This window comes from Phocoena phocoena, chromosome 12 (genome assembly GCF_963924675.1).
Source record: "Phocoena phocoena chromosome 12, mPhoPho1.1, whole genome shotgun sequence".
Taxonomy (NCBI): Eukaryota; Metazoa; Chordata; class Mammalia; order Artiodactyla; family Phocoenidae; genus Phocoena; species Phocoena phocoena.
Genome location: NC_089230.1, coordinates 56,110,306 through 56,132,470, shown reverse-complemented (window position 1 = coordinate 56,132,470; position 22,165 = coordinate 56,110,306). Strand labels below are relative to the sequence as shown.

Genomic DNA, 22,165 nt, shown 5'->3' with positions numbered 1-22,165 from the left:
AGATTGTTAAAGAAAATTATGTTAAATAATATCTGTAAAGTGCCTACCACAGTGCCATATGGTAGGAGTTATAGAAAGTAATCTTTGACCAAATAATTTCTTTGTGAAGTATTTACTTTCTTTTTAATTAAAAGAAAAGGCAAAATATTATTCATGGGATATAGTTAAAAACTGACATATATGCTAATGTTATAGCAGATATGCATATTACTCTGTTTTTTCAAATCTGTAGTAAACTTCACTGTTTTAAATTTTGGTCAAGGATAGTCCTTGTGATTCAACTAATTTCAAAGGATAATGAAATAAAAGTAAACTTTATTCTTCTGTTTTGCATGATAGATATGTGTAACACCTTTGTACTGGTTTCCTTGAGAATAAAAGTAGGTGCAAATACCTAAGTATAAAAAAAAAAAAAAACCCTGTCAAATTCTGTTCCGCATTTAACGTAGAATGCTGTTTATGTTTGCAGTAATTTTTCCTTCAAAATGTAAGTACATGTGGGTATTCATTAGGTAGCTTATATTTATGAGGTGAGAAAGGAAGGAGAAGGCACTGAAGGATATACAGTTGTGGAAGAGATGAATGAAGGGGCTCAGGATCAGGAATGCAAAGGAGCAGAAGCAATATTATCTGATGCCATGAACTCTGGAAACACAGGAATCTACTCAGTAGTTAACAGCCATGCGCTGAGGCTCCTTGGACATACTCAGATGCCATCAGTGAGTTCTGAGTCAATGCGTGCCTTATAGGACTCCTATAAATGAGCTATGAGCTAAGCTCAAGGATAAAGTTAAATTCTGAATGTCTTGTAATTTGAATTTTTTCCCTTAAATTTATCAAATTTCTGTTTCAACTAACAGGGAAGAATATTTAAAGCTATTCTATCTTTAGAATATTTAATTTATTTTTACTGCCTCATCACTTCTTAAATTTCTTTTTGTTTCTTCTGGTGATCATTTTTTAATGCTTTTTAGACATTTCTACCATCCTCTTGCTGCTAATTTCTCTGTGGAAATGTTGTTCCTTCTGGTTTTCCTCTGAGTCCCTGCCATATATCACCCTCCGGCCTTGCTTTGGCTGCAACTATTTAGTTGTAAAATCCATCAGGTGAAGATTATCAAACTGTTTTCTCTTCTGAGTAAAGTGGTATCACCCTCACCTCCTGCGGCTCTTTGTCTACTTTGAATTAATTTCCTGAATGACATAAGATTCAGCACACACACACACACACACACACACACACACACAGATATTGTAATGAAAGTCTTTTATGTCTTGGTTTGTGATTTATAATTTGTTTCATCAAGTATAAAACTCAAAAGTGGAAATGTTAAGAGTTAACTGATACAGCTTAATTGGTCATTTCCAATTTTGATGTCAGTCTATTAACCTACTGATTAACCCTACTGCAGAGGGTTAGTTTGCATTTGTTTTTAGAGTCCTCTATGATTTCTTTCTTAATGTTCTCAGCAGTGTACCATTAAAGTTTTTTGCTTCATTCAGTTCACGTTCTGATTGTCCCTGAACCTGTATCATTCACAGTAGGAAGGGGAGTGTTCATTCAGACAAATTTTTGATCTGTGTATTTTGGCAGGCAGAGTGTATACATCTTACAGTTGCCCCATTTTGCACTTTTATAAGTGTAACCAATTCACAATACTATAGAGATATCTTAGTCGTTACCCCCAAATTCCCTACTATATTGAATATTTTTCTACAAAGAATAAAGAATGAATGATTAGAAGACAATAATTATACATTTGGTGAATGTATTTAATGTGATTATTATGTTTTCTAGTATTTCCATGCATATAATTACATACGGTCTGCTTTTACATATATCTTCCTGTTTTTCTGAATGTATTGATATATTCTAATTCTGTGAGTAGATAGAAGTAGTAATCTCAGTTTGGCTTGAGGAACCCAAAGCGTAAACCTGCATTATTCAAGATTTTTTTGAATTCCAGTTGTCTAAAATTCCCTTAAAATTAGTTAATAGCAAAAAGAAAGCACAGTGGTTCTCCGGCTTGTAAAGTACATGATCTGTCTTCAGATACATTTGGATCCAACTGGATCCAGGTCATAAAGTCTCAAACAGGTTCCTCTCCATCCTTCACCTCCTGTTTCATTTGTATTGGCTCCTTTCTCAGACAGAGGTACAGAGGTGCCATCATGATACGGAACTTCCTGAGAAGGAATGTGCTTCTTTCCCAATGGCTCCCTCAAAAGGCCTGGATTTAACGATAAGCCAAGCTTGTGTCACTTGGCCATGCCTGAAGCAGTGGTTGTTATCAGGCCTATAATACCTGGAGCTAGGAGATTGGGTCAGGGAATAGATGGGAGGGAAAAGGGCTCTGCTCTAACAGGAAGAGATGGCTGAGGAGACAAAACAATAGTGTCCCATCAAAGATGTTACACGATTTAATCAGATCATATTCTTGGTCTTCTGAATTCCATGTTCTACTCTTTTCGTGTCCCATTTAGATCCATTATAAGATGAAATGACATATAAAGACTCAACTTTAGGAGAATCCTTTAGTATCTGTTTCATTAAAGAACAAACCTATTCTAACTGTCTTTAAAGGAGATGTTAGGAATCTCAGGATACAAAGTCTAATCTTTTTTTTTAATTAAAATATCTTTTATTATTTATTTATTTTGGCTGTGTTGGGTTTTCGTTGCTGTGGGCGGGCTTTCTCTAGTTGCGGCGAGCAGAGGCCGCTCCTCGTTGCGGTGCGCGGACCTCTCATTGCAGTGGCCTCTCCAGTTGCAGAGCATGGGCTATGGGCTCCAGGCACTCGGGCTTCAGTAGTTGTGGCATGTGTGCTCAGCAGTGCGGCTTGCGGGCTCCAGAGCGCAGGCTCAGCAGCTGTGGCACACGGGCCTAGCTGCTTCGCGGCATGTGGGATCTTCCCGGACCAGGGCTCGAACCCTTGTGCCCTGCACTGGCAGGCGGATTCTTAACCACTGCGCCACCAGGGAAGTCCCAAAATATAATCTTTAAAAAAAAAAAAAAAAAGCAGTGAGAATTCTGGTTTGACCTTTTCCCTCAACCCCACTATTCTTTCCAACTTTTGTTTTCTTATCTTTTTTCCACTCCTTTTGCCTTTTGAAGATATAGGTGCTAATAGGAAAATCTTTCAAACAATACCTACTTTCTAACATATCAATAGATAGGCACTACTCCAGACAAAATTAGATACCTCCCCATTACCCAGCATGTGGCATTATATTAAGAATGTTGATTTACTTGTTTGTCTAAATCATTTTTGACTTCCCAGTCTTATTGCCCAAACTTATAATTGTGTTTGATGTCAATAACACAATAATATTTATAAACGTTGAATGAGTGAATCAAACTGTAAAGCACTTAGAGACAAATGAAAAAAAAGATAATTGTGAAAGCATATGTTCATATGGGAAAAGGGATATTCAAGAGACCCAAAAGTCAGCAGGCAAAGGCATTTCCTCATGGCAATAAAACAATAATTAGTTAAATCAATGTATTTTCAAAGTAGGAAATAACCAGGTTAATTAAAGTAGTGAAGGGACAGGGAATCTTCAAGTTGAGATCTAAGGTACAAATGTGAATATGCAAATCAATTCTTATTTTTCTCCTCAAAGACCACTTCCTCATCTAAATTGATATCACTGGTGCTAACATACTTGAGATTCTCAGTTACTCCACTCTATAATTATGACATATTTAAAGAGCTTTATAGCCCTCATTTTTCTAAATTTATCTAATTTGATCCTTACAACGTGAGGTGCATTATTATTATACTTATTTTAAAGATGAGAAAAATGAAGCTAAGAAAGATAACATGACTTACAGTAGTGACTAATAAATTACAAAGCTAAAGCTCTAAGTCCCATTAGATTTCTGTGAAACTTACTTTTTCACATTTCTATGAGAAGTTACTATTAACAATTTTGTATATAGAGCACAATATAAAAAGCTAAACACACAATAAGTGCATAAAAAGTTGTTAAGGACACATATTAATATGATTTGTTTGCATATCTATTGTTTTATTTGTCCAGAAATATCTATATCAATTTCTACATTATTCTTCAAATCATGCTTAAAATAGATCTTTAATATAATTTAATTTTTGGTTTGGGTAAATAATATATGAAGTATCGGGTTTTCAATTTTTATAGGCATTTGGAATTCGTATTTACATGAACCCAAGTTTCTGGTGTATTTTTGGTTTGCATATTCCTAGATTTCAAATTAGAAAGAATCAGTCTGTTAACAACATAAATCAATTTTAATTCATTACACTGAAAAAAGTAAATATAAACAATATTGATGAACATACATTTTTAATGCAAGAAGCTAATTTGAGCTCCAAATATCAGGATAATTGGATGTATTGGACACCAGCTGGAAGTGCAGAGAATACTTCCGCTTGATATTGACTCTTCTCTAGATCAATAGCAGCTCCAAATGTAGTAAAAAGCAGACACAATTTAACAGGACCTAAATTATTAAGGCCAGTGCATTGTTGCTAGAGAGTTCATTAACAATGCCATCAATACAGTGTGGTTCATGGATGCTAGTAAGAGCTTCATGGAACATTTTAAAAGAGAATGAGATAACTCAATGGACTGATTTTAGTGGAAAAATTTAATTAGGTAAGAATAATTACATTAGTTAAATGAAACTTTTAATTGAAAACCTGTTGGCATTGTCTTATCTGCTTCACAGCTGTTCCTTAATCATTTATAAAGTGAAGAGTTTCTCTACATGGTGTTTCAGAAACATCTTGGAATTTGTGTATAAATGTTTAAAGTAGTTTAGACGGTGGCAGTAGAAACAAATAGGATATAGGATTTTCTGCTTGGGAAATGGTGCATTTTAAAGATATATATAGGAAAGAAAGAAAATTATATAAAAAATATTCATGATGAATATATATAATTCTTGGAAAGAATGCAAAATATTCATCTCCTAAAGCTTTCACAATTCTAACATAAGCACTCCATGCACTAAATTTCATATCTTATAAAGGTCTAAAAGCTTGCTGAGAAATAATGCTGTTTTGTAAAATTATCTTGTTGACTGTTGTTAAAGAAAATGGCATCCAGCAAGAGTTCTTGCAAGATTGAAAACCCAAAATTGTATAATATAAGCTTAAAGAGCCAATGGAAACTCTTACTCTCAAAATGAACATTTAGATGCCTTTTCAAAGTAAGTGAAACTGCTGCCACCATTTTTTGGGTAGCTTTTAGCTTAAGACAGAGAGTATTGGTTTGAAGAGACATAGACACTTATTCAAATTCACAAGTTTACAGGAACACCAAACAAATAGATCCATTAATTACTCATTGCACTAATCCTGGCCCTGGCCATTTCTTTTCTGAATCCCAGCAACACTATCGTCTGATACTGTTTCCTTCGCTTCATCTTCAAAGCATTGCTTAACTTGAATTTTCTTCCTAACTCATCAATTTGACTGTGAGGCTGAACCCATTCTATTCTTTTCCCTTCTCCTTTCTTGATCTTTCCTTTAAGCTCTTCTTCCTTTTAGCTCTCATGGGTACTAAATACCATACAGGTAGATACAAAATTCCATATTCCTTTCAAAGGAATTCCTTTAAAGGATTTTAAAGATCTTTTGCCATGCAGTTTCTGGAATCTCCTTTTATTCAACTAATCTGCAATACAGGAATCACTCTGATTAGTTAAAAACCATGAAATACAGGCATATTCATATCCTAACTCTGTAAGAGGGACAAAGGATGATAAAATCCTGAGATATTAGTAAATGACTTTGGATAAGAGAGAAAGGGTTTTAGTTTTTCTCTACAGAGTATCAGGAAGCCAGGGTGGGTTTTAGTGTGTGTGAGGAGTTTAACAGTGAAGTTGAAACAACAAAGAAAATATAATACAGGTATTGGCAGATTTTATTGGACCAGGTAGGAATTGGGTAGATTGTGAATGCAGGCAATGGCTGATGAAAAGTAAACTTTGATGTCACTTATTTATAAATTTGTATGAAATGTTGGTACAAAGTTTATTGCAAAAGTGCACAAAGCGTAGAGCATTATGGGGAGGAGATGGATAAATTCGGATTTTGATTGTATTACCAAGGCCAATATAAAATCAGAATGAAAGGTGAGTTTTCTAGGAATGCAAATGTCCACCTGGTTCTAGCCCCTCCTTTTACAGATGAAGAAAGTAAAGACTAGAAAAAACTACAAGGCAGATTTGTCCAGGTTCACATTGCTGGTAGGTTATTATCTGTCCAACAGCAGTCCTTCGTCTAGTAACAAAATGCAAGATACTGTAATATTTTACCACTTACATTTAAATTCTAAACTTGTCAGATAATGTGTGTGTATTCAGTAACTTTTTTTTTTTTGAGCACTGAATTGTGGCATTGTATACACACCACATTTTACAGGGATCAAGTTGTTGTTGTACGATAATTCCCTTCCTGCCCCTTCTCCTTCCAGTATTTGATCTGCTTTCTTTCACAGCGCGAAGCCTGTTCCCTTATTTAGGCTAACAGTGGGTGCAGAAGGGTTGAAACATTATACTTTCTAAACTGGTCCCTTGTTTTGGATAGGATCCATCTTGACAAGATTACAGCTCTTCTGGTGATCATCATCATCATCATCTAACACCTGCCTATGCACCACGAGCCAGGGATTGTGCAAACTGCTTTAATGTATTATCTCATGCAGTCCGTGTAGTCCACGCAGCTGCTGGTAAAGAACTCCGTTTCAGAGTAGTACAAAGAGCCGGCAACACAGTAAGCATAATGGCAGCTGCAGTGTAACTGGGAGAATTGTCTCTGACAATTGGCTCCCGACTGGGTCTGAGGGCATTTCTTCTTCCATCCCTCAGTTTCGTTAGCAGCCACTGTGCACCTGCTCCGTGCCGGGCAGAGTGCTGGCTGCAGTGTGCCAGCTGAATGAGCGAACTCCAGCCTGCCTTCCATGTGTGACCCTCACCCTTGCTCAGAGTGGTAGATGATCCTCTGTCCCATTTAGGCTTGTGCTGATTGTGTGAGGCAGCTCCAGAGTCAGAATCCAGCCCTTTCCCCACCAACCTTAATATTCATATCTTCCAATTGAAGAATCAATATTAATTGTTTTTCTCTTGGAACTCTCTGGTTTATAAAAGTGGTTTTTCCAACAAGGAAGAGATATGGCAGATCATCATTTTTCATTTTCAATTATAAAATGAAGAAACAAGGCAAATGGGGATTTAAATATTTTTTTATTATTTGTTTTAGATAAAAGATCTAGTCAATGGACTAGTCAAAAGAGGTAGTCAATTTTGTTGTGCAGTAGAGACTAACACAACATTGTAAAGCAACCATACTCCAATAAAAATTAATTTAAAAAAAGATCAATGAAAGAGCCAGGATTCATAAACTTAAACTCCGTGTATGAGACCATGCTGTTCTTTGTGCTATGCACTATACTTCAGATGGGAATACAGAAATGAGCAAAATCTGCGACGTAGGAGTTCCAGAATGGATCTGCCACCTGCCAGCTAGCATTCAGATCTCAAAGGAGACCTGCCTGCACTTATTTAATGGAAAGATAAATGTGTTCACGGAACTGTTACTATAAATTCATTTAGAAACAGGACAGAGGCTGCACTCGCATTCCTCCCAGGTCTGAGCTACTGGCAGATTTAGTTCACCGTACCTCTGGGAGGGAATACATTCTAGCTAGATGGCAAAGTGTGATTGTTATTCAGAGCTTCCTAATATCTATTTCTTTTACAGTTTAATTGAACTTTTTGGTTGAATTCATCAATTTGTTGAAAAAATGCTTTTATACACTTACTATGGGCAAGTCAATATATGGGATACTGTGCATGGTATTACAAAGATAGGTATGGTTATTATCCAAAAGATGCTTGTATCAAGAAAGGAAGATAAACAATGAGAAAGCATAAATAGTTTTATTAAAAGTAGAATGTTCAAGGAGGAAAGAAGATACAGATCAGTGACGCTTAGTTTGTGAGGACTCTAGATACGTATAGAATAAAAAGAAATTTATGAACCATCTTCCCAGAAAAATGCATGATCAGTTTTTTTTTAATAGCTGTGTTGGAGTAAAATTGATGTATTATACTTCCCATATTTAAATTGTACAATTTGATAGGTTTTGACCTAAGTATACACCCATATAACCATCACTGTAATCAAGATACGATCATATATCATATCACTCTTAAGATTAGTTACATTTAAATGTAAATTATTAAATACAGTATTGGGTGTGTTGGAGCCTAGGTCAAGAGCTCAAATATGTAAAAAGTGCTCCAGCAGAATGACATTGTCATAAATGTAACTCTGCTGGCATAATAGACAAGATAAATGGGAAAAGGCTGTGTTCCAAGTTCTCCCAGGCAAAACTCAATGGGGTACCCAAAAGTCATGTTACTAGGGGAATGGAATATTCCAGAAGACTGCCTCCCCATTGGGAAGAAAGATAAATACCTTTGATAGCTTTTTGAAAAAATTCTCTATTTTCTTAAAATTTATTCTTTTTTTTTTTTTTTTTTTTTTGCTGCATTGGGTCTTTGTTGCTGCATGCAGGCTTTCTCTAGTTGCAGTGAGCGGAGGCTACTCTTCGTTATGCTGCTGCACAGGCTCGTCATTGCAGTGACTTCTCTTGTCGCGGAGCATGGGCTCTAGGCGCGCAGGCTTCAGTAGCTGTGGCTCACAGGCTCAGTAGTTGTGGCTTGCGGGCTCTGGAGCGCAGGCTCAGTAGTTGTGGCACACGGGCTTAGGTGCTCCGCAGCACGTAGCATCTTCCTGGACTGGGGATCTAACCCTTGTCCCCTGCATTGGCAGGCGGATTCTTAACCACTGCGCCACCAGGGAAGTCCTACCTTTGATAGCTTTTTGCAAAGAGAAGTCTTTAGAATATCAGAGAGATTTTATGTAGCAATGTTCCCTTCTAGGATCATATGTAGTTAAAAATTATTCATTTCTAACTGTTTCGTCCTTCATGTGAATAAAGGCTATGTTTTAATATTTTATGACTCCTAGAACATCTATCCCAGAACTTTACAAAAAAGATGTTTAATGATGATGATTATAGTGATCAGAAACTGAAATAACATGCGCACTCCATATGGACGTGCTTGGTAATTTACTGCTTAGTACCAGAATCTTCTGTAAATGAAATCTAAGTACATAGAAATATTTTAACTAGTCACAGTATCCATTATTATTCCTGTTGGAAATGTTTCAGTCATACATCCCAAATCAGAAATATTTAGCAATGGTAAATTATATCATCTGAAACTTTTGAGAGCATCTAATCTCCCTGATTCTTCAATTATTTAAAAATATGCAGTGGATTTTGTCAGAGCATAAAAGAAATGTAAGCATACTTACATTTCAGTGTTCTTTCAATACTTTAAAGTCTCATCAGACTTGAGGTTACTTGAGATAGATGAAATAGCACTGGGTGACTAAACCAATTTCTGTGGCAATAGCTCAACCATAGAAATTAGCAGTCATCACTCTTCCACCTGCATCCACGTTGCACACTGCATGACTAAAAGTAATTAAACTAGATATGAGATAAACCCAGCAATAAGTTAGGGAGATGGCTAATGTATATTTAAAATGTATGAGAAGGCACTTCTTGTGATCTTTTCAAACCATCCATTTAAAAAGATCATTGTTGTTTTACTGAAATGTGTAGGACTGTATTGCACAGTTTTAAAGGTTTGCAAAACAAGTTTTTGGCTGACAGACATTCTTTGTAGGTTAAGTAACTTATTTTGGAAAGAAAAATAAAGTACAACTCCAGTCTAGTCTGAGATGGGCTCTCAAGGGGGCTCGTATTGCTATTGATAGATGCTTGACCTAGTAGTGAAACACGGAGGGCTGCACTTGACTCTGTCTGTACCTACCTAGACTGCGATTCCTTCTGGTCTGTATTCCCAGGGTGAACACATATTCTAGCTTTCCAATAAGTGTGATCTATTTATATATGTGAGTAATTATACTTGAACGAGAGAAAATAGGATGGATTTGTTTTGTCTTCCTTGCTGATTTATTTTTTCTCTCTGCCTAGATTCGGTCTTTGTAGTTTAGGATCTGAATGACTACAACTTTATCTAACCCCCTCCTATGTATTTTAATAATCAAATTGTATACATACTCCATTTTAATTTAGTTGGTTAAAATACAGTTTTGCTTACCTCTGAAGTTTTTTTAGAGGTAGCTATTATGTACAAGGAAGAAAATTTGACTTGTAAGACAAATGAACTTTTATTTGAATCTCAGCTCAGGGATATACTGTCTATGGGACATAATTGTCTGGTATTCAGCAGAACCTCCAAAAATATGAGATCTGCTGCCATCAGTTTCCCCTCCATGGCCTGTCATAGTTTCAGTGGGAATATGGTTTAGGGGAGATAGGTGGTTGTGGTAGGTAGGATGGTGGTTCTAAGAATTAGACCTTGTCTGAATCGTGTTTTTAAGGCTTTTTTCTGAGTCTTATTTCTGCCAGAGTCTTATTATGATAGTTTGGATGGTAGTTCTAAGAGCTAAGCTTTGCCTGAGTCTTGTTTTCTAAGTCTTGTCTCTCAAGGTGATGAGACCTTGAGAAGATTACTTCAACCTTGCTAAGCCTCAGTTTTCTCCTCTCTAAATGATAAGAGTAGTATCACCTGAAACATAGGGTCTTTGTGAAATGCATATAGAGAAATGGACATAGTGTGGCACAGAGTAAGCATGCAATGTAACTTGACAGTAACGATAATATAAAAACGATGACAAAGTAATTAACCTGTGTGTCTCCTCTACTTTCTCCTCTTCTGTTCTACTCCTCCCTTCTTTCGTTGTATTTTTCCATTGAGAGGAGTCAAGGCAAAGGATTATAGAGTCAAAATGAGTGGGTAGAGGACTTAGCAAGAGCAGCTCAATCAAACTCTACAATTTAGAGTTGGGAGTAAAGATGCCCTGTAAGCCTGATCTTGAAAGATACTCTAGTACCTTTGCCTTTTGTAAACCTAACGAGCAGCAACTGTATAGAATAAATCTACTTCTTTCATGACCTTGTTCCTGGTTAATGTTTCTATTCTGACTAACCTATTATAGACTTAATCTCATACATCAGTGTATTTCTTTTTTTGTGAATTTATATTTACCAGTTCTCTACAATCTATACTTTCCCTTACTTCGTAGTACATTTTCATTATGTAAATATTTACTGCTTATTAAGAAATTATATAGATTAATGTATTCAAGTACTTATTGATATTTCTTATTTTATAACTTTAAAACAATTTAAACTATTTTGCTTTATTAAATATAGAGCACTGAGCAAGAAACTAGAGAGAAGTATGTAAATTCTGGATAGATTTTCTAGAGTCAAATCCAGCTCCACCTCTATATGCTATGATTTTTTTTTTTTTGGTACGCGGGCCTCTCACTGCCGTGGCCTCTCCCATTATGGAGCACAGGCTCCAGACGCGCAGGCTCAGCAGCCACGGCTCACGGGCCTAGCCGCTCTGCGGCATGTGGGATCTTCCCGGACCGGGGCACGAACCTATGTCCCCTGCATCGGCAGGCAGACTCTCAACCACTGTGCTACCAGGGAAGCCCTATGCTATGATTTTTAGACCAGTTACTTAACTGTTCTGTGCTTCAGTTTCCTATTTTATACAGACCCAGTGAATTTCCAACTGCATGATGGTTATGAGAATTAAAGGAAATGATTTAAGGAAAGTGCCTTTACACATAATAAATACTGAACAAATGTTAACTAGTAATATTACTAAATTAAGAAAAAATTTCAAGCTTATGCATTCTCATGAAAATAAGAAAACCACTTTTGATAAGCTGGAGTTTTCTCAAAACTTTCCAAAGTTGAAAGAATTTACATATGTACAGTTTTGGAAAAAATACAGTAAAGGAAAGCCTGACAGGATATCAAGTTTAAATGGACAACTCCATATTATCACATAAAACAACTAGTCTAGAAATAGGACAAAAAAAGCACCCTAAGGGCTTCCCTGGTGGCTCAGTGGTTGAGAGTCCGCCTGCCGATGCAGGGGACACGGGTTCGTGTCCCGGTCCGGGAAGATCCCACATGCCGCGGAGCGACTGGGCCCGTGAGCCATGGCTGCTGAGCCTGCGCGTCCGGAGCCTGTGCTCCGCAACGGGAGAGGCCACAACAGTGAGAGAGGCCCGCGTACTGCAAAAAAAAAAAAAAAAAGCACCCTAAGCAGATGAAAATATCAGAGAGAGTAGTTTCAGAAGTTCTATATATTGCTTTATAATAAATTAACATATTTTTAAACTGGAAATTCAAGAAGAAATTTGATCAACAACCTTTTAATTATAATTTTTTTCTCTAGTATTTAACTTATAGTTTAATAAATATTGTCTTCCTTTTATAATTATATTTAAAATCACAGATCTTAAATAGTTTTATTATCATCTGGTATATCCTCTGATCCAGAAGCTAAAACTATGTACCAAAAATGATTTTCAAATTTTTAATTAAGCAAAATTCTTTCCGAGCATTGTCATTTTAGATAAGGTTACTATTCTAGGATTTTCATGTAAGTCAGTAAGTCATGGCAGGATAGTAGTAATATCATAGTTTGTGTTCTTTTAGTTATTTTGTGACAGTAGATCAAAATTTTCATCTTGGGAATAATTGCAATGGTATTTAGTAAACTTCCATCTTAAAAAAATGCAAAAAGTAAAGAAATAGGAAAAAATATAAATTCTACTCACCACTATCTCCCAAGAGTAATTATTAGTATCATTTTAGTGTATTTTCTTCCCTTCAGTTTGTTTTGGTTGTTGTCCATATAACATGCAGTATGATGTTTCAGAATACTTGCTGTGAGCAGTGAGGCTGTTTGAATTGGGACCTCTCCGCTTCTTACCTGTGTGACTTTGTTTAGTTACTTAACTTCTCTCAACCTTGGTTTCGTCATTTGTAAAGTGGGAACAATATCAGTGTTTTTATTAAACCATTACTGTGAGAATTAAGTTGAATAGTACATATTAAGTATTCATGAAGATGTATATAATGGTTTATGCTAGAAATACAGTTCTGTATAAGCTATTTTTGCAGTTAGCATTTTACCACTTGCAATTTCTCATCTGAATGATTATTTTTCACAACATGATTTTTAATGTTTATGTGAAATACATGGTGATTTTATTGTGTTTCCTTACTTTGAACATTCAGTAGATTTCCACTCTATTTTATTTTTTTAAAGAAATAATGTAGGTAGCTTTTGTTCTTATCTTTGATTTTTCTCAGGGCAAATTCCAGAAAGAGAAATTACTAGGTGAAAAAGAACATGGATATTTTAAAAACTCCCTTGTGGTGCGATCTGCAAAATTGCCCCTTATCTTCCCTTTAGTAGTATCTGAAAGTGTTCATATCTCTATACATTTGTTGACAGTGATTTTTTAAAACTTCATTTTATTTTAAAATCAAGTGCGTCTCTCATATCTTGGTAACTTCTTTTTATAACCATCCATGTGGTATATGAAATATGTCCTCTGAGTGTTAACTCAGGCCAAAGACAAATAGCAGTCTGATCCTCAGGCTCATGCTATGTGCCTGTATCAACTCCACTACTCGAGTTTTCACTGTGCAGCCATCAGAGTGTGTGAAAGTAGTCAGCTGGTATTTACCAAATGGAAGTTATGAATCTGAGCTCTATTCCCCAAAGATTTATGAACTATAAAATGGTATTTTTATTATGTTCTGTCACTGCATTGTGCTGTTTAGCTGCCTTCCATTTTATGTGGTTAAGTTCCTGAGGATACATTTGCATGAAAGCTACTGTGTGTACTCATTTTGTATTGTATTGTGGCAAACGCTATTAATCTACAGGGTTCCTATTCATTTTGGAATTCATTTCACAGCTCACTAATTGTGTGAATGAGAAGAGGAAATATATGCTTTTATTCCAAACCATGCCAAGCAGATGGCCCAAAGTTCCTTGCTGCCCGCATTGTCAGTGGCTCTCTTCTGTAGGTAGTGAGCCTGGCATTGGTCTGTCAAGCACAATGTGAGGGTCCATTTAACACAGCACTTGACAGTCACTGAGCCTCTGGTTTGTTATGACTTATAAACATTTTATTTTTTATCATCCACCTCTAAAGCGGTCAGTCATTTGAGCAGGTGCAAACACAGTAGAATTCATATTCGTCTTACTTGAGAAGCCAAAATGAATTTGTATTCATATGGAAATTTGGGGAAAAGAAGACAGGACAGGGGATTAAGCTTAGTTTCTTGAAAAGGGATTAACACATGTATTGAGATTCAACACTCTAGCATCATTTCTCAGATTGAACCCTTTGAAAAGCTGAATTGCAGAAAAAATTAGGGTTTATATCTTTAAACTTTTTAGGTGAATCTCTTAAAATTTCTTTTTTCTTCCTATGCAAGGAAATTATTTACTTATTTACTTTTATATACAATATGTAATTTATGTAACCATTCAAAATGTTCACATTGGCATTCCTTGTGTGTGTGCGTGTGTGCACACACGCACGTGCACGCACGCATGCAGAACAGAGTAAGAGACAAAGGGTGTGACAAAAAATGAAATAATGCATGTCTGCACACATTTCCTACTTCAGCAGAGATACTAGGATGATATGAAATTGGGTTATCACTTCAGGAAAGGGAGGGTAGGTCAGATGTTCTAATGGAGCCCATGAAGTAATTTGATCACAATATCTTACTTAAGAGAACCACAGCATGTGGAGATACTGTTTTCTCCCTTACATGAAGAAAAACTGGGTATTTATTTCTCTCACCCTTTCCTTCTCTCCACTTCTAAACCACCTATCATGGGTCTCCCGTGTTGTATTGATGCCACATTTCCTTTTCTCTCGGCTTTCAGACGGATGCTGCTCTCATGTATGATGCTGTGCACGTGGTGTCTGTGGGCGTCCAGCAGTTTCCCCAGATGACAGTCAGCTCCTTACAGTGCAATCGACACAAACCCTGGCGCTTTGGGACCCGCTTCATGAGCCTAATTAAAGAGGTGAGTCAGGAGAAGCACATCTGTCCTGTCTTGCTTGTCCTCAAGCTGAATGAATTGAGATTATTGCATTTTTCCTAACAGGTGACCTTTTACTTTTATCTCTTAAATTAAACTTTCTACCTTTCCCCATACAAGCAAAATTAACATTTTTACTAAATAATATGGAAGGGAAAAATTACATGATAAATAAATGGCTTTCCTACAAAATATCTGTGATTGTGTGAACAGATGAAAATCAGTGACCTATGATTTATGACATTGTTAGTTTTCACCTTTCTGAATCTTTATGTATGTTACTTTTCATTTATGTGGAAACATAGATGTTTGAAGAATGGTTATATCATAGGCCACATGATATGCAGTGAATTTTTAACAGGAATGCCCTTTGCACTACACTAAATTACACCCAATTTGTAAGTTTTCAAGAATTGTTTTTTAGAGCTATGGTTCCTAAGTATAACGTCTAGTTATTTTAATTGTATTAGAGTTAACATAAAACAAAATATGGATTCATGAAAGTGCAAAGTTTGCTTCATGTTGCATAATACAACCATTTTATGGCCATGTATCATTTCTAATTATGTCTGTTATAGTTTTAGACCAAGCATGCCCATAGTGAGAAAAAAAAAAACTCTTAAAGATCACACACAAACATACACACTCACTTCATGCACACATATTCTTCCCATTCTTCCTCTCATGAAGGAAATTCCTTTGTCAGCTAAGGATACTATTTATTTGATTACAACAGGAGTTTTTTTTAATTAAAAAAAATTTTATTAAAGTATAGTTGAGTTAGGAGTTTTTATATGAAAGTTTAACTATGAAAATTTAATCTTTGCTATGAAAAGTCACAGCTGTTATTACCATATAAAATTTTTCTTTAATGGCTTAAAAGAAATCATCAGCTCATCATATAATAAACTACTCATCATGAAAATAAAAGTGCAAATAGAATCATAATTAAGAATCATCAGGTCCTTGGCAAAGAATATCCGTGAATTTTCCTTGTCTAATTGTTATTGAACTCTCAGATAGATGAAATGATACTCCTAGAACAGTATGCAGTTCTTTTGTTACTCCACATTCTATATTTACTTCTGGTGTAAAAAACTAAGCATCACAGGGCTGCAAACATAGCACCCTGGTTTGGCTAGTTGAAGAGGAGCTTTTTCTGAATGCAGCACTTGACAACTGAGAAGTGTCAAACAACCCTGTAAGAGGCTGTTGTATGAAACTCGCTATTGTATTTATTGTAGCGTGTTATTGAGGATCTTGTCCACTAAATCTGGGGTCACAACCCCCGGGCTATGGACTGATACCGGTCCACGGCCTGTTAGGAAGCAGGCCACGTGGCAGGAGGTGAGCAGTGGGTGAGCGAGCAAAGCTTCATCTGCTGTTCCCCATCGCTCGCGTTAACGCCTGAACCATTCCCCGCCACCATCCATGGAAAAATTGTGTTCCATGAAACCAGTCCCTGGTGCCTAAAAGGTTGGAGACCGCTGCATTAAATCACACAGGGTCACTCTTATGAGGACCGAAAAGAGACATTTCTGTCAGGTCTCAGTACCAGGAAAAGCTGAGTTTCTCCTGGGCAATTGGTGTGTCTTAAATTATGGATCCTGTATGTTACAGTTCATCATATTTTCTTCTTTGCTTTGGTTGCTGGAAAGTCCAGAATTGAATTTGTGATTGGATTTATTAGTTGTACAGTTTCACCTGGTATACATTTCCCTGTGCTGTCTTTAACCCAGATTTGTTTTACTGTTCTGCACTTCTGCTTCTGTACTTCTTGATCCCATTGCTTATTTTTATACTAAATACAGATTTTTGTTAACCGCCTGCAATTATTTTCTTTGGACGAAGTTGAGTTAATAAAATTTTTTTCTTCCTTACTGGAGACCTGTTAACACAGTAAACTCAGTGATGACCTGTTGCAATATGCATAGAGATATATATTATAGGTTTTTTTTTTCTATTTTATTTGTAATTTATTAGCCTAAATCTATTTTAGAATCCCTACACATAAGTATCCAAGAAGCACATGGAGCCTAAGAAATGTAGTAATAATGATATCCATCTGTAATCCTTATTGAAATGTTACCCTTTATCTACTGGGCTTTACTGCTTTTGAGTCTCAGTATATATTCTTTCAAACATAGTTGTGAGTATATGTTACATTATTTTAAATTTTCATATGTAACTATTTTCCCAAGCTACTTGCAAATGACAAATAATATACAACATGTAGGGGCTTCCCTGGTGGCGCAGTGGTTGAGAGTCCGCCTGCTGATGCAGGGGACACAGGTTTGTGCCCCGGTCCGGGAAGATCCCACATGCCGCGGAGTGGCTGGGCCTGTGAGCCATGGCCACTGAGCCTGTGCATCCGGAACCTGTGCTCCGTAACGGGAGAGGCCACAACAGTGAGAGGCCCACGTACCGCAAAAAACAAACAAACAAACAAACATGTAATTGGGGCTATATAACCAGCAAAATAGGAAATCATTTTATATTTAAAAAAAAAAAAACCTCATTATTTGCTCACCTTTGAGGGATGAACCCATTGTGTAGCTAGATTATTGTATTCTCACCCCCTTCTACCTGGAGAGAGCCTTCTACTGGAAGTATAGTTTGATGTGAAGTAATTTTGATACATTTCTCCCAGCCTCACACAAAGAAAAATAAAGTAATAAGTTAATTATTGTAAGAGGAAAATGTATAATTGAAGCAGTATCGCATAATTTTTCCTAGATTCAGTTTCTTTCATTGTAATAAAATGTTTACTTTATATTAGTTTGGTGTTAGGAGTGGTATTTTATAATAGTAGTTCTATTTGTAATCTCCAGCAAGATAGTCACTATCTCATAAATATTATAAGTGACCAAACTCTTCTCACTTTGCTAAAAGAGGTTTGCTATTTAAAACATACGCCACAAATTTCTCATAAAGGAAAATTATACCTGGTAAATGCATTATTTAAAATGAAAAATTTACAATAAATTTTTACTGAGACTAGGATATCATATTTAGAAAAAACCTCTGTCATAGTTCAGAAGAGAATAAAAATGTATAGCAATGTAAATTTATGAGAAGTAACAAAAGGTAAAACATTTTGTACAAAATTGTTTTATCTTCTCATCCTTTACTAATTTATGAGTTTTGTTTGTTTGTTTGTTTTCCCCATAGGCACATTGGGAAGGCCTCACAGGCAGAATAACTTTCAACAAAACCAATGGCTTACGAACAGATTTTGATTTGGATGTGATCAGCCTCAAGGAAGAAGGTCTGGAAAAGGTACTTGAGACATTCAGTTTACTTATTTTAATTATTAAATAAACATATCCTAGTGAAGAGATAAAGCAATATTTCCTGTTGTAGATACATTTCATTGACATTTAACTTTATTGAGTAACTCTAAAAATATACATCTTCAATTCGTTATATATATATTGAATATAATAATTGACTATTAGGACTCAAGGATAAAGGATATCTTAAGGCAATTTAAATGTTTTTATTTTCTCATCAGGTTTTTCTGATTCTCTGCATACAATGTATATAATATTAATTTAAAATAATAAATATAATATATTAATATAATCTTAATTAGCTGTAAGATTTGATATAATAATTAGAAAATGTTTGATGTAATATGAATCTTTGTATATGCAGCTTATAATCACAGGCCTTCATAGACTTTCCTACTTAGAGCAGACCATACAGAAGGATTAAATACTGAAACATGTTTCTGCTGCTGGATCAAATTCAAGAGAAATGCATGAATTAATATACATGAGTAAATTAGGTATGAACACAAATGCTACACATTACACTGGGTCTATCTTTCTTGATTCCATTTATAGGTATTGAGGTAAAGTACAAGAAAGGCTTATAGAATTTGGGTGTGTGTGCTTACTTTAAGAACATTTTAGTGTAAGTTTGTAATATATGCATTTAGCTGTTTTCTGATGGATTCCTTGAAAGTTACAGATTAAAAAGATATTTTGGTAAGAACTTGAGAAAAAATTCTTTTTGAAATAACATCGCTTTAAAGATAATGAGTTATGTTTCAGCTAACAATTGAACATGGAGCATCATTCATAGATGGAAACTGAAGAAGGAAATTGAATCAAAATAAGGGGTATTTTAGCCTGAGAGAAAATAGTATATATGAATGTTGATTCAAATGATGCAGGAATGAGAAAACACACATTTTTGATATCACCAGGACAAGAAGTATATCATGGCCAACTGATGACTGAAGTTAACAGGGGTATTACCTCTTCTCATTGAGAGTTTCAGGTTGTACCCTTTTTCAAGACCATGCAAAATTAGGAATCTTTTATAATAAACTGGAACTAAAATATTCGTGAGGCTGTCACTTCCTAATTACCTTACTTCCAAGATAACAACATTAGTTTATACCCAAAACTGGAATTGATAATGGTGGAGTTTAGTCAGCTCATATGGGCTTATCTCAGTGTTTACTGTGGATGTTATTATCTTATGTTTGGAAATACCTAAGTCACTAGGATGAGCTTCGACCACTGCTTGTATTTCAACACATCAACATAAAAATGGTGATGCTCTTCATGTTACCATAGACCCAGTCCCTTGGACTCAAAGAAAATATTAGAGAAGGTTTTCCTAGGCTCTAGTGTGAATTATAAAAAGATCCTGAATATAATGGTTACCAAGTATATGTGAGGATCTACCATATCGATAAGCAAGGTATCACAATGTGAGTTATAAATGTTGACGTGACATTCATCAATATTTTGTGTTCAGAAAAAATTAGGCTCAAATCCTTGTTCTGCCATTTACTATTTATAGACAAGTTTCTTAATCCTTCTAAAACACAGCATCTTCAACTGCATCCTGGGGTGGTAACAATATCTGCCTCATTAAGGCTCCTAAGTTTTGTTGATTTTACTTTTATTTTTTCCTAAAAAGTATAGTTACCAATCCATAGATGAAAAAACAGTTCCTACCTTGATAGAATTCACACTTTGGAAGATTCAATAGATGGTGATTCAGGAGGCTTAAGTTACTCTTCTAGTTGTATCACAACAAGTGTGTGAACGTCATCCTTCCATCCAACTTCTCTGGGCCAAATTCCCCATCTCAAAAAAAGTAGAGTGCGAAGGGCTTCCCTCTTGGACAGGCTGAAGTGAAAATATCATGGTCTCTAAAAGAACCTGGAAATACGTTAATAGGGGTTGAGGCTAGGAATTTTAACTATCCTCAATTCTATCTTTTCATGCTACTGCCTTTTCCTAGTTTTGTCTTGGTCATCTTTGACCAGCACACTTTATTTATTCATTTAATTCTCTAACAAATATGCAGTGAACTTCTATCTTGTGCCCCTATGAAGGTTTTGCTCTAGTGAAGAAAACCTGCCAATTATAAATCGATTCATAAAATTATATTGGGTTGGCCAAAAGGTTCATTCAGTTTTTTCCATAAGATGGCTCTAGTAGCACTTAGTTGTCTTTAACTTCATTCGAAATAATTTTTTTAGATTGTATGTGACAGCTGTCATATCAGCGTGCATTTAAAAAAAGACATCAAAATTGGTGAATTTTTGTGTAGCCATTTTAATATTGAAGATGGAAGAAAAACAGCAACATTTTCAGCATATTATGCTTTATTATTTCAAGAAAGGTAAAAACCCAACTGAAATGCAAAAAAAAAGATTGTGCAGTGTATGGAGAAGGTGCTGTGACTGATTGAACGTGTCAAAAGTGGTTTGCAGAGTTTCGTGCTAGAGATTTCTCGCTGGATGATACTCCATGGTCTGGTCGACCAGTGAAGTTGATAGCAATCAAATCAAGACATTAACTGAGAACAATCAATGTTATACCACACGGGAGATAGCCGACATACTCAAAATATCCAAATCAAGGATTGAAAAGCATTTACACTAGTTTGGTTATGTGAAGCGCTTTGATGTTTGGGTCCACGTAAGTTAAGCAGAAAAAACCTTCTTGACCGTATTTCCGCATGCGATTCTCTACTTAAACATAATGAAAATGTTCCATTTTTAAAACAAATTGTGATGGGCAGTGGCAAGTGGATACTGTACAATAATGTGGAACAGAAGAAATCGTGGGGCAAGTGAAATGAACCACCACCAACCACACCAAAAGCCAGTCTTCATCCAAAGAAGGTGATGTTGTGTATATGGTGGGATTGGAAGGGAGTCCTTTATTATGAGCTCCTTCCAGAAAACCAAACAACTAATTCCAATAAGTACTGCTCCCAGTTAGACCAACTGAAAGCAGCACTCAACGAAGAGTGTCCAGAATTAGTCAACAGAAAACTCATAATCTTCCATCAGGATAACGTACGACTGCATGACCAGGCAAAAACTGTTACAGCTTGGCTGGGAAGTTCTGATTCATCTGCCATATTCAGCAGACATTGCACCTTCGGAGTTCCATTTATTTAGGACTTTACAAAATTCTCTTAATGGAAAAAAATTTCAATTCCCTGGAAGACTGTAAAAGGCTCCTGGAACAGTTCTTTGCTCAAAAAGATAAAAAGTTTTGGGAAGATGGAATTATGAAGTTGCCTGAAAAATGGCAGAAGGTAGTGGAACAAAAGGGTGAATACATTGTTGAATAAAGTTCTTGGTGAAAATGAAAAATGTGTCTTTTATTTTTACTTAAAAAACCAAAGACACTTTTTGGCCAACCCAGTAATATAGGATTGGGCAGTGAAATGTGCTAAAAAGAAAGATCTCTTGCTTGTATGTCATTAAAATGATATATTTTGAATCATTTTCTGAAATGTGAATCTTAGGATTGAAACCGTTAATAGGAGGAAAATCCATACTTCTGATGTTTGTAACTGTGGAGCAGATAAACCAGGAAGGAGCAGGTATATTTCTGACAATCAAACTATTTACTAAAGAACCCTTACGACCAGCCACATCTTCCACCACTAGGACATATTCAGTAGGACATATTCAGGGAACTGAGCTTGGAGTTACAATGCTACTCTGGACACAGTTTTCCACTTAGATAGGGTTCATAGATCAAAGTGAAATCTTTCTCCTTTATCTCGATGGAGATCTTGGTTAGAACCCAGCCCAGTTAGCCATGGTCTAAGAAGGGTCACCAGTACCTCACACACAACAAA

General features: G+C 35.9%; 1 protein-coding gene across 3 annotated transcripts in view; it reads left to right on the top strand.

Annotated features, from left to right (window-relative positions):
* The window catches only part of GRIK2 (glutamate ionotropic receptor kainate type subunit 2), a 625,962-nt gene that overhangs the window by 375,512 nt on the left and 228,285 nt on the right, over positions 1-22,165 (top strand). For all 3 annotated transcript variants that reach the window (XM_065888797.1, XM_065888798.1, XM_065888799.1), the window contains exons 7-8: positions 14,879-15,022; positions 18,209-18,316. In XM_065888797.1, the coding sequence (XP_065744869.1) occupies positions 14,879-15,022; positions 18,209-18,316 (252 nt within the window). The remainder of the gene's footprint in view (positions 1-14,878; positions 15,023-18,208; positions 18,317-22,165) is intronic.